We start from the raw sequence: 13,546 nt of genomic DNA, 5'->3' as shown, positions 1-13,546 counted from the left end.
CGTTGCACGCGCAAAAATTTCTCGTACAATTGCATTACAGGAATATATGTATTCATGATGTTTAATTGCGAGATATATATCGCTCGGAGCATTATGACACGAACGATTGGTTTGTTAATGCAAAAGCGCGTTTAGTCGCGCATTTTCTGAGACGCTGCCAAGACATGAAACGTACCATGTTGCATAATTCCGAACGAAAGACCACGCTGTTATTTCTCTCCGTCTTGTCTCTTTATCGAACTTGAAGAAGGAGAGAAAAGAAGGCAAACGCAGACACGTGCGCGCGCGCGCGTTTTCGCCCGCGTTTCCACGGAGAGCACGGAATTCGTCCGGGCGGCGCGCGAAAGCGCGAGCGTTAAAGTTTAAGTGTGCATAAAGCCGTCGAAACGCGATAAATATTACGGCGTCGTAAGTCTTAAGCCGTAACTGGGCGCCGCCGCCGGCGCGCTGAGGCCGCCAGAAAAGACGGAAAAATAGAAAGAGATCGGGGGATGCTCACTCACGCTCTAACGCGAGGGTGGCGGCTGTTGGGGGAAGATGGAAGAAGAGTGGTAGGAATAGATGGGGGAATTTTAAGATCGTTGTAGGAGCCTCGAGGAGGCTGTCGTCGTGCCAAGTTTCGCCGGCCTGTCGGCTTTTCGTCTCCCACTGCATCTTTGCGACGAAATTTCTTCCCTCGCGCTCGGCCCACGGGAAGATCGATAAACCCGCGTCGTTCGCCTTCCGGCCTTTCACTCGCGATTGCAGGGAATCTTAAGCCGTGAACCGTCACGAAAAATTCAGTGTAATCGGACAAGAGATACAGAAATAAAATATCCGATTTTCTATTGTGGGGACCAAATTTTGTGACGGCACTGGTAGTCGGATGGTGGGAAAATTCGGTTGTATGTAAGATCGGGGGAGAGATGAGAAACGGAGGAGAGAACAGATCGCGCCGTCGAAGTAATAATACGTTTTGTTTTGCGTCCTTCGCTCGTGCTAACATCTTTTTTGAATCTCGCAACGGTTCCGCCGAGACCAAACTTTTCTATGTACTCTGTTATCATTAAATAAAATTGATTAATATCGCAAAACACTACAAATTGGGGGCTCAGCCGGGATCGGTGGAAATTGGCGAAGATAAAGTGAGAAATCTGCGAAGGAGACCAGCGAGGAGTTGGAGCGATCAGAGTTTCGGAGCGAAGTGGTCACGCGACGAGAGAGACGTGCGGCTGAGGGCCTTGCGAGGCATAAGAAGACGACGGCTGATTCACGGGGTGCACGGTGAGTTGCAAGACGGGCAACGCATACGTGCGGACGACGGTGACCCCGGTGAGTTAAGCGACGACGAGGAGAGCGGTTGCGAGCGGCGCGACTGTGCACGCGGCGTGTGCGTGACGACCAAGCGAGAGACATACGGCGCGGTAATCGGTTGAGACGAACGATAATATAATTTGAAATGTCTGATCCTAACGCTTTTACGGTGACCGAGCTAAAGGAGAAATTAAAAAAACGCGGATTGGCCGTGACGGGAGCCAAAAGTGATCTTGTTGCTCGCTTGATAGAGGCTGATCCTGCGGGTTCGTGGATGACCGAACGGAGCGTTTGCGACGTGGATTCCGATGGCGAGGATGTCGAATATGAGAACGCGTCGCAGCGTCGAGAGATAGATCTTTATAGAAGAGAGAAAGAGCTCGCTGAACGAGAGCTTGAGTTGGCTCGCCGAGAGATCGCGATGTTACGCGCAATGCAACGGGGAGATCCTGCGCGTCGTGTTGAGACGGGACCGGTGGTCGGTGGTGACGTCGGGGTGTCGGACGTGTCGCGTACGCCTATGCGAATGAACATTACAACGATAGCGGATTTGTTGAGCGAGTTTGACGGTATTGGCAACAATTTCGATACGTGGGAAAAGCAGCTAAGATTTTTGCGCACTACTTATCGTTTAGAAGACGATCACGTTAAAGTATTAATTGGAATGCGACTCAAAAAGAAAGCATTGGAATGGTTTCATTCGAGACCAGAATATTTAAGCTTGCCGCTTGAAGAAATCATAGGCAAATTACGAGCGATGTTTCAACACCGCGAAAGTAGAGTCGTGTTGCGCCGAAAATTCGAGAACCGCGTATGGAAAAAAGACGAAAGTTTCCATGAATATGTTCATGAAAAAATAATTATGGGCAATCGCGTTCCGATCGACCAAGATGACTTGATCGAGCACATCGTGGACGGTATTCCGGACGCGGCATTACGTGACCAGGCGCGGATACAACAATTTACAACGACCGATGCACTGCTAAGCGCGTTCGAGAGAGTGACTCTGAGGGATCGCGGCGCGCCGAATCACGGCCGACGGGAGGAGCGGAATGGAGCAGCGAGAGGCGAACGGCCGCGACGAGCCGACGGAGATGTGAGAGGCGGAGACGGCGAGAAGAACACCCGTGATCGACGATGTTTTAATTGTGGTGCGCGAGATCATTTGAGTGCGAGTTGTCCCATGAAGGAGAGGGGCACTAAATGCTTTGAGTGCCGTGACTATGGGCATATCGCGTCAAAATGCCCGAAAAAAGTCGTTAAGCCGAAGGAGACTGCGGTCGCGTCTGTTTCGTGCATGCCTCGTAAAAAATATACGAAAGAAGTGATAGTGAACGGCCAAATTTTTGTAGCATTAATGGACACCGGTAGCGACATTTCGATTATGCGTGCGAGCGAATACGCGTTAATTGGATCGCCTAAATTAGAAGCATCGAGAATAGAATTTTGCGGCGTCGGAAATTACAGCGCGACAACGTTAGGACGGTTTAAGACGGAAATTTCGATAGACGGACATTCTTTCCCTATATTTATTTATGTTGTTTCGGACGGGGTTTTACAGCACGATTTGTTAATTGGCACCGATTTTCTTGACTCCGTAGAAGTTAATGTAAAGCGCGGCGTAATTTCAATAAAACCGATATGCGAACCGGTAATTGACAACGAGGGACGATCGGAGATTCTTGCGATTGACGCGGTGCAGAGTGCGAGTGAGATAGATGTCTCATATATACGAAACGTAAATCATAAGCGAGCGGTGACAGAGTTAATTGTAAATTATAAACCAAATAAATTGCGTGAGGTTGACATTAAGATGGCGATAGTTTTAAAAAATGACGAGCCGATATACCAAAAGGCGAGACGTTTATCGCAAACGGAAAAAGATATCGTGAATGCGCAAATCGAAGAATGGGAGAGACAGGGCATCGTTCGACCTTCTACGTCCGATTTTGCCAGTCCCGTTGTGTTGGTAAAAAAGAAAGATAGCTCCTACAGACTCTGCGTAGATTATAGATTGTTAAATAAGAACATAGTTAAAGATAGATATCCTCTCCCTCTGATCGAAGATCAGTTGGATCGGTTGCAGGACGCTGAGGTGTTTAGTACACTCGATTTGAAGAACGGTTTTTTTCACGTTCGAATGGACGAAGCAAGTATAAAATATACATCTTTCGTTGTACCTGATGGCCAGTTCGAATTTTTAAGAGTACCATTCGGTTTATGCAACTCGCCTTCCGTCTTTCAAAGGTTTATTAACGCGGTCTTCCGAGATCTAGCAAAAAGAAAAATTGTGTTGACGTATTTAGACGATTTGATTATACTTTCGAATAATGAAGATGACGGGCTGAATAATCTTAAAACCGTTTTGAATGTTGCGAGTCAAGCCGGATTAGCGATAAATTGGAAAAAATGTAGCTTCTTACAGAGAAAAGTCGAGTTTTTAGGCCATGTTGTCGAGAATGGTACAATCCGTCCATCTGAGCTGAAGACCAGGGCCGTCATGTGCTTCCCAGAGCCGCAATGTGTGCGTCAGGTGCAGGCTTTTCTCGGATTGAGCGGATATTTTCGCAAATTCATTCCGGGTTATAGCATTGTGGCTCGTCCATTGTCGAACTTGTTGAGAGCGGGTGAACGGTTTCAATTTGGTGTAGCCGAAAGAGAAGCGTTTGAGCGGTTAAAGGCTATGTTAAGTAGGCGACCGGTGTTAAGTTTATATCGAGCTAATGCGGAAACCGAATTACATACTGACGCGTCGAAGTATGGTTACGGAGCGATATTATTGCAAAGAAATAGCGAAGATCGATTATTACACCCTGTATATTACGCGAGCGGTAAAACTACTCCGGCGGAAGAAAAGTATACGAGTTATGAGCTGGAAGTCCTTGCGATAGTGCGGGCGCTTAGACGTTTTCGAGTATATTTGTTAGGCATACCGTTCAAAATTGTAACTGATTGTCAGTCGTTTGCGTTGACAATGGCAAAGAGGGACTTATGCGTGCGAGTGGCTCGATGGGCACTACTGTTGGAAGAATTTCAATATGTCGTGGAGCATCGACCTGGCAAGAGCATGACGCATGTCGACGCCCTGAGTCGAAATCCACTACCATCTTGTTTAATAGTAAGCGAATGCAGAGATGGATTGGCGACGCGTTTAAGGAAGGCGCAGCGAGAGGATGCTTGCTTGGCGAAAATTTTCGAGGCGACTGAACGAGGAGAAATAAGCGACCATATAATTCGCGGAGGAATCTTGTACAAGGAAATAGGAGACGACATACGGATGATCATTCCTAAGGTCATGCAAACACAAATAATAAGGAAGGTACACGAACAAGGCCATTTTGGCGTCAACAAGACGGAGACGTTGGTTAGAGCTGATTACTGGATCCCGAATTTACGTTCTAAAGTCGAAAGCGTTGTGGCAAATTGTGTTGCCTGTATTCTGGCGGAGAAAAAACAAGGAAAACAAGAAGGCTTCTTAAATCCTATTGAGAAGGGAACTGTGCCACTAGATACATTTCATATCGATCATCTGGGACCCTTGCCATCTACCAAGAAGAGTTATAACCACATTTTTGTAATCGTTGACGCATTTTCTAAATTTACATGGTTATATGCGACCAAATCGACAGGCGCGGCTGAGGTAGTTAGTCGTTTGAAAAGGCAATCGTCTATTTTTGGCAATCCCAGACGGATAATTTCGGATAGGGGTTCAGCTTTTACGTCACGAGAATTTGAAGAATATTGCCGGACGGAGAACGTGCAGCATATCTTAACAACTACGGGAATACCACGATCTAACGGTCAAGTTGAGCGCGTTAACCGTACCTTGATACCATTGCTTACTAAACTATCAGCTCCAAAGCATAATGAATGGTATAAATATATTGACGCTGCGCAATTATGTTTAAACACAACGCCGCACCGAAGCATTAAAACGACGCCTTTTCGCGTATTATTTGGAGTCGATCCGCGTATTCGTGACGATCCTAATATCAGGGAATTATTAGAAAATGAATTTGTTGTTTCATTTGACGATGACCGAGACGAACTTCGACGACAAGCTCGGGAAAATATTATTAAAATTCAGAAAGAAAATAGAATTAACTTTGATAAAAGAAGAAAAGCGTCTTTTCGTTATCGAGAGGGAGACCTTGTGGCTATCAAACGCACGCAACAGATGCCTGGTCTCAAGTTAGCGTCTAAGTATCTTGGGCCGTACGAAATTGTGAGAGTTCTGCGCAATGATCGCTATAATGTGCGCAAGGTCGGTGAACATGAGGGACCTCTCCAGACATCATCGGCAGCAGACCATATGAAGTCGTGGATCAGCGGTGAAGACGACAATGAAGTTTCGGAAATCGATGACAGCGGCGAAGATGACTAGTATTCGGGTCGAATACTCGATCAGGACGGCCGAGTGTGGGGACCAAATTTTGTGACGGCACTGGTAGTCGGATGGTGGGAAAATTCGGTTGTATGTAAGATCGGGGGAGAGATGAGAAACGGAGGAGAGAACAGATCGCGCCGTCGAAGTAATAATACGTTTTGTTTTGCGTCCTTCGCTCGTGCTAACATCTTTTTTGAATCTCGCAACGGTTCCGCCGAGACCAAACTTTTCTATGTACTCTGTTATCATTAAATAAAATTGATTAATATCGCAAAACACTACACTATCGAACATGTATAAATATAAGATGAAATCGCAGGTATATAGAGTTGGATTTTGTATCGGAAATGATTTAGGTTTTTTTTTCCGCTATCGGACATAGCTATATTTCTTTTCTTGTTTGCATAAAAATAGATGTCTGATTGCGCTTTCGTGGCTGATTATGCTTCACTTTCTCCTAGCGGTCGAGCTTTTGCACTTTTCCCTTTTTTCCTCCGTCTTTTCGCGCTAACGTGCGAGTTCGATCGCGTTCCTGGCGTCGAGCGAATGCGTTTCAACGGGAGTAAGCGAGCGTGAATTATTCGAATTTATTTCGCCACGCCGCCACTGGCAAGACGATAACTTTATTACCAAACGTTAAAACATGCTGAGAGTTAATTGCACGAGAACTTGCTATTCGTTCGATCAATGTCTGTGTCTACTATCTGTCTCATTAGTATTAATCAATTTATTTCATCTTTGGAAGAAAAGCTTTTCTTTAATCGGCTTCCAAAATTCCAATTATGTACATTTTTATTTTTCATAATTTATATCTGTTGTAAAAGACAGATTTTTTACAAAAATTTGAAAGAGTTTTTACATATTTAAGATATGTTTCTTTGCCAATATTTTATCCAAACACACTGATTACACGTACGAAATATTCAAACTTTTCTACTGAAATAAATAAATCTCAAATTATTTATCAGATCCAATTCATTTAGCCAAATGAAAATAGAAACAAATAAATGACGATTGTCAGCTAGAAACAATATTAACGCAGCTTCCGGCGGAAATGTCAGTCGGATAGATTGGGAAGATGGTTATTCCAAGTAAGACCTGGAATGGCTTCGTTGAATATTCCGAACGGAGTGTCGCGGTGGCTTTAGAAGCTTATCTGTAAGATGCACTTTTATCGAGATGGTATCTTCGAGAGTGATTTTGATAAAAATCACCCGATCGCCTTAGATTAACCCACAATGCATATGAAATCGATTTAGTTATAATGGAGAAAACGACTACAGAAATCAAATTCAAGTGCAGTCCAAAAATAGCCTTCGTATTCGTTGTATAATAATATAAAAATAAATCATCTTTGAAACTAATATTATAAATTTAATATGAATTATATTACTAAAAAGTAATTACATTCACAAGTATAATCAAGATTTCCTATTATAATTTTAATCGGATAGAAAAATTTAATCTTAATGAAATTATTCTTATGTATATAACTTATTCCTAAAGAGAAATTTTATGGGAATAACTTGTGTTGTCAGAATATTACAGAAATCTTGTTATTTTACATATTTTTTGAACATTTTCATGTATAATTGATAAAAAAAAGGAGAATTCGAAAATACATAGTGCACATTAAAAACGCTTTTAATTTTAAATTTGATACTAAAAACGTAAAAAGCCATGTAAAAAATTATAAAATTAATTTTTATTTAAAACAAAGCTAAAAATTTAAATCGAACTCTAACATCAGATTTAGAAACAAAGCCAAGAAGCATATGTTTTCTATTCAGACAAATTTTCTGTCTGATAGAAAATATATGCGTCAAACAAACGCGCGTTCGACCTCGGCCGTCATCGTAAATTTCGCGAGTGTTTCCCAAGCGAGCGCACCTAATCCCTGATGCATTCTTATGGAGCTCACTTTCCCGGCTTCGACTATTAATCGTGTCTACGCGACGGCGTATTGTACGGCCGCTTCATTATGGAGAACATTAACGTGAGCGGCACGTATAACGCTAAAATTTAAAATGCACAAGATCTAAAGCTCGGTTAATAAACGCGTTTAGTGGCAGTAAAACTTCTCGCTAATGGTGCGCCCGACTTTATACGCCTTACCGCGCAAAGTTCCCAAAGAGCGAAGCTGTTTTTTTATGTCGCTGAAACAATGAGGTTTAGTATTAGACATCCTGAGCGAATAAGGAGATAAGCGATCATGTTCTCAGAGTGTTTTATGCATACACGCATATGTACGCACGCACGCACACACACTCTCTCTCTCTCTCTCTCTTTCTGTTTAAAAAATAGCTTCTTTTAAATAGTACAAATTTTCCAGGGATTATCTTATATATGTATTTCAACTTGTTAGATTTATATATACGGAAACAAATGTGCATTCGTGTTTGTTTCTTTTTTTAGTATGTTTGCAATATATTATAATGTGTTCTTTCTTCTATCGTTTTAGAAACGATACAGTAGCTTTAAGTAGAACTAAAATGAACAACGTCACGTCGTATAATGTACCGCGTATACGTCTAACAATTTTCGTAAATTGTTTCGCAGCACTACCTCAAGAAAGGCCAATAATAACCGGAGAAGAAAAGGTGTACGCGAGCGGAGACGTGCTCGCGCTGAATTGCACCAGTGGCAAGTCCCATCCTGCCGCAAAGCTCAGATGGTTCGTTAATGGCCAGCAGGTGAGCGCAATAGTTTCTATTTCAACGTTTATATTTCTAGCAGCATCGGGGAAGTTGTTGCACAAAACAGATACGTCGTCTGCGAACCGAATCTTCAATATATCATCTTAGTCAAAGATAACATAGACAAACAGACTATAGATGCACGGCAAGCAGAAAATAGAACGTTTCACGATCGATGTTATATTATTTGTATCTTTGTCGAATGGGAAACGTTTATAGTGTGTACTCGCTATTACACGGAAGACCAGTTGGTACAAAATCTATAGGATATGTATGTATAACGTTGAAGCTTGGAATAGCACGTGGATAATGCTAGCGGGTAGAAGCGGTCACGCGTTGAGGTTGTACTGGTACTGGCAGTGAGTGGATGGAAAACGGGAGGGAAAGCGAACGGCAAGCTGGTTCCACGGTAAGCCGACTGAGAGTTCGACCGTCGCGGCGACGTGGCTCGATTTCATCGCGTAAGCAATGGCGACGCTTGATGAGCCAAAGCTCCAATTAACGACCAGCGAAACGGATCCCTCCGTGCAGCTGCACGTCAGCCACCACCGATATTGAACACTGGAAGCCTTTCTAATATACGATCAGTGATGCACCGTGGTTTTACCCACCCTATTATTCTCTTCCCGTCAGTTTCGAACTTTCGTTTGTAGTCCCGCGGAGAGATTATCGCGAATCGGAGAAAAGGGGATTAAGAACGCGCGTCCAGGAAGAAACGAGTCGAGAAAAAAAACGTCGCTCTCTAATTAATGTCACGTGCGTGCAATAGAGAAGGGTTAATTTGCGTTCGCAATGGAGAAAGTTACTGGGAGGAGAACGAAGGATTCGCACGAAAGTCCTTTGCTTAATTGTTATCATACGATGATTTCAGATGAAAACGGATTTTATTCTTATCCCACTTGTTTGTGCTTTATATCCACGCTTGTTTTACTCGTGTTTTCAGTTTAACATACTTGCTTGTCATTCGTCGATGTCTGTTTTTCGCGCGGACTGAACGAGCACGCGATAAATCGACGGAGGGATGCGCGCGTGCGAGAAAAAGGGAGAAAAAGAGGGAAAAGGAGAGGGAGGGGAAGGTTCTATTGGGCGCGCCGGATTTTTATTTCTCTCGTTTTACGTTATTATTACAAAGTTTCCTTTCTCTCGCCACGTCACGAATAATTCAATCCTCCTATCGCTCGAGGCCGCCGGAGCTTCTATCGCATGCATATTGATGTATCGTTATCGGCGTTGCCGGGTGAAGAAAGCCCGGACGTACTTCTTGGCTCTAAGCGAGAATAGGGAAGAAGTTCGATAAAATCGTCGAAGATAAATGGCGGGAATATATATATATATGTATATATATAATATATATATCTGGTTCCTTTTTGACTGCAGGAAATTTGTATAATTATTTTCATCTGTCCTATTACCATTGGGAATAATTTGACGCGCTGGAAATAATATCTATGGGGATATATAAATTCAGTTACATAACTTAAGCCTATGAGGAGAGAACACAGATTAATCTTATTTTAAGCAGAAAGATTATCACAATTATAATTTGTGCGGAGTGGAAAAAAACACTACTGCAAAACAGTTTCTACTGTTTGTATTCTTAGATTAACTTAAGTATATAGCGGTGTATTATAAGTGTTATGACTGACAATGAGTGTTTTTCTCCGCGAGGTTTCTTCCGAGAATCGTAACATTGGCCGAAAACATGAAATTATGGTGTCTTGAGAATATTCAATTTGTGAAACTTGAGACGGGCCCTCGTTTACACGAGAGATTACTCGTCGGCCACGAGGAGCAAAAGGGACGGAACCACGCGGAGAAGTGTCAATAAACGACGCTCTTACGTCGAGAATAGGCAAATCACGTCACGTAAAGTGCAAGTGCTTTCCAACGAAGCTTTAAAGACCCCCTAAGATTACGCCAATATAACGAGCGATGCTCCTTTAGAGCCTGGCAGTGAATCGCATGCGGCGGCGCCGAAACTTTCTTCCTTATCTTTCGGACTCCGGTCTTCCTTTTCCGCGGGAACATACCTCTCGTTTATGCTTCCTCCCTCCCTCCCTCCCCTTGCGAACCGTTTTCCCTTCGAGAAAACTTTGCAACGCTCCCAACGACGTCCATTAGAAGTTGCGCGAGTTTAGTATAGCACTTAACAAGTAATATTGTTTCGGAAATGTTCGTGTCGCGAGACTCGAAAAACCTGTTAACGCGAGTCAAGTAATCTCGCGAAGGGAAAAAGTTCGATCACTCGCCAACTTGAGGAATATGTCGTGGATGAGCAGCGTGATAGGAGAATCGTTGTCGTCATAAAGTGGCGACGGAGACTGTATTGGAATGACCAAACGTGTAGCTTTTTAGGATGCGACCTTTTTAAATTTTCTTTATTTTTGTGATGATCGTGACGTAAGAATTATATACGTCTGCTTTTTGTGTCAAAGATCCAATTTCAAATCTACCCAAACATGTCCATCCACATTTTAGATTTTTAATTGATCACCTTCTCTCGGAGGACAACAGTAAATCACCAAGAATACCTTTGCTAAAATAGTCACCATAAAGCATTCACGAGCATGTCTCAAATAGATATCACCATCTTTAATACAAACAATTATAAAGGGCTCGTTAGTGCTAAGCAAAAATAATACAATAAACAGATCAATATATCGAGCCAAGACAAAATTTCCCTAATACGTTATAATTTATTAAATAAATTATAACGTATTAGGGAAATTTTGTCTTGACTCGATATATTGACCTGTTTATTGTATTATTTTTGCTCACCATCTTTAATTATAAAGGACTTTTGTCCGCGGACATGACTTGAGATGAAGAATTTTTTTCAAACTTGCACATAATGTTTGTTCCGTTCGTACATTTGCAATCAGTAAATAAAATTTTACAATTATTTTTTCCTATTTAGCATTTTATACGTTATTTACTTTTTAAATCGAACATTTTCTGTACTGATAATGGTCACATTATTCACTTTTATAATTTTCATTATATTCCAAGAGAATTATTTGTTTTTGAATAATTTTATATATATAAAAAAATGGTTTCATCGAACAAATAAATAAACGTTTATATATATATTAGTCGTGTCATATTAAAATCTAAAAAAGAAATTTTTTATAGGGACAAATATTTTAACTTTTCCTTCTATTTTTATAGTCAAGCGCAAGAAGATACGATTATTTTGGACGATCACGATGCGGAAAAAAGTGAGACCAGCTGCGTTCCAAATCCCTACATTCGTGATAACCATGCGCTTTTTAACCTTTTGTCCTCGTCGCCGTATAAAAGCCGCGAAAATAGCAGTACTCTTCGAGGATCGTTGCCATACCAGCCAAACGAGTATTTTCATGAATTATGTTGCTATAAACGGAAGTGTTCTACGCCGCTGTAGACTTGTAATGCCGCTAGTGGCACTTTGCTCTACGACGAATATTATGTCGCGGTCGTGGTCTGTGTCTGCGAAAGACGGTAACAGATCGAGGGTAATTTCGCGGGTCCTAATGAATTCTTTCTGGCCGAGCAGATATTACTATCCGGTGCGTGAAACGAAGAACCGACCTTTTTTTGAACAGTCGCCTATTACACGAGTCATATTTCGAACTAATCGCTCGGCATTACATCAATTAGCTTTTACAACAATCTAAAACGTTTTCCTTCTTTTTTATGTAACTTATATATCCGAAGAGAGCGTGCATGAAGACGAATAAATAATTGAATATGCAGAACAGATATGTTCTCGCTTTTTTTTTGCTTATTGAATTTCAAGTAAATAGATACGATTTCAGTGCAAATATAGCAAAAATTGCTCTCAGATTTCTAAGGATCTGAATTATACGTTAAAAATAAGCAATGACTGTAAAAAAGCACTAGTCTAAGACTCATCCCTTTTTTTTTCTTTAATATTGCTCTTTTTTTCAAATTAGACTTTTTACAATTTTCAAGCAAGAAAATAATCTTTCTTCTTTTTTGTATTTTGGAATTTTGGAATTTTAATACAATGTTGAGAATAAGATACTTTTTTATTTCTAGTAATCAGAAATATTATTGTCATTTCCCAGGTTTGATAATTTTGAAAGTAAAATTAAGGATTTGTAATAGCGTACTATAAAATTTGTTTTGACTTTTTTACCAACGTTGATTGCAGAAAGGGGACAAGTTCAAATTTGAAATTTAAATTTTTTATATAATACACAAGCATATTTCAAGAATTAAGAAGTCAAAAGTATTCTTGAATATCAGAAATAAATTTTCAAAAATAGTTTTGTTAGTTTTTTCACTGTAATCAAAGTTAGTCAGTGTGTTTTATTAATACTGAAAAATTAAAAAAATGTGACTTGTCCCTTTTCCGCACTCACTGATTCAATTACGGAATAAACACGGTGATTCGTATTTATTCGCGCTTGTTTGCTTCATCTGGACCCAATTCAAGATGTATATATTTATTTGTCTATAAAAAACTATTATGTTAAAGCTATTACAATCGAGAATCGTGAATTATATTACGATACCAGGGAACATGCGCGAGATGTTTCGATACAGAAGGTAACAAGAAAGGTAACTTGTATAGGAGGTTTTGTTACCGTATTGGAATCCGCTGCTGTTTCGATGGAGAACAAGTGCAAAAGAAAGAGGCAAAACTGCAGGATTGGAATCGTTGGTTTTGTATATATGTAATACATATATCGCGAGAAAATCGTAGGAAGGAGTCGGAAATGGTAACGGTCGAAGGGAGCGAGTACAATCGACGGAATCAAGATCCAAATAGCTTAAAAATTATTTAATCTTTCGGCCCCTTTATTTTCTTATTATCCTACTTTTGTCTTTTATACTGAGCGCGCGCCGAGACGAATTGCCGGACGACAACTGTTCAAAGATAGCGCGTAAGTACGCCGTAGATATGCCAAGGAGACGACGAAATTGCACCGTATTTCCACACAAAGTAGAATATATGCAGCCAAATGTATAGTGTAGCTGCGTCAGGAGAACTCGTCTCGCTACAAAGGGCCGTATGCGCCCGGCAACGAAACCCGGGCAGAAGCACTGCAGAATTCATAAAACGATAGGGAGAATTCAATGCGTTAGAATTTATCAATAACATGCCGAAAACGATATGCGTGGCCGCCGAAACATTTCGACATATACCTGTACGACATATAGT

General features: G+C 41.3%; 2 protein-coding genes across 5 annotated transcripts in view; one reads left to right on the top strand and one right to left on the bottom strand.

Annotated features, from left to right (window-relative positions):
* Window positions 1-13,546, bottom strand: part of LOC105839444 (opsin, blue-sensitive) — a 245,783-nt gene that overhangs the window by 88,957 nt on the left and 143,280 nt on the right. The window lies entirely within an intron of this gene.
* LOC105839440 (cell adhesion molecule 2) overlaps window positions 1-13,546 on the top strand; it is an 86,302-nt gene that overhangs the window by 61,884 nt on the left and 10,872 nt on the right. The window contains exon 6 of the mRNA XM_012685751.3: window positions 8,240-8,373. Coding sequence (XP_012541205.1) covers window positions 8,240-8,373 — 134 coding nt within the window. The remainder of the gene's footprint in view (window positions 1-8,239; window positions 8,374-13,546) is intronic.

The sequence above is a fragment of the Monomorium pharaonis genome, chromosome 6 (genome assembly GCF_013373865.1).
Source record: "Monomorium pharaonis isolate MP-MQ-018 chromosome 6, ASM1337386v2, whole genome shotgun sequence".
In the NCBI taxonomy this organism is placed as follows: domain Eukaryota; kingdom Metazoa; phylum Arthropoda; class Insecta; order Hymenoptera; family Formicidae; genus Monomorium; species Monomorium pharaonis.
The sequence above is the reverse complement of the archived record's forward strand: the minus strand, read 5'-3'. Positions and strand labels throughout refer to the sequence as shown.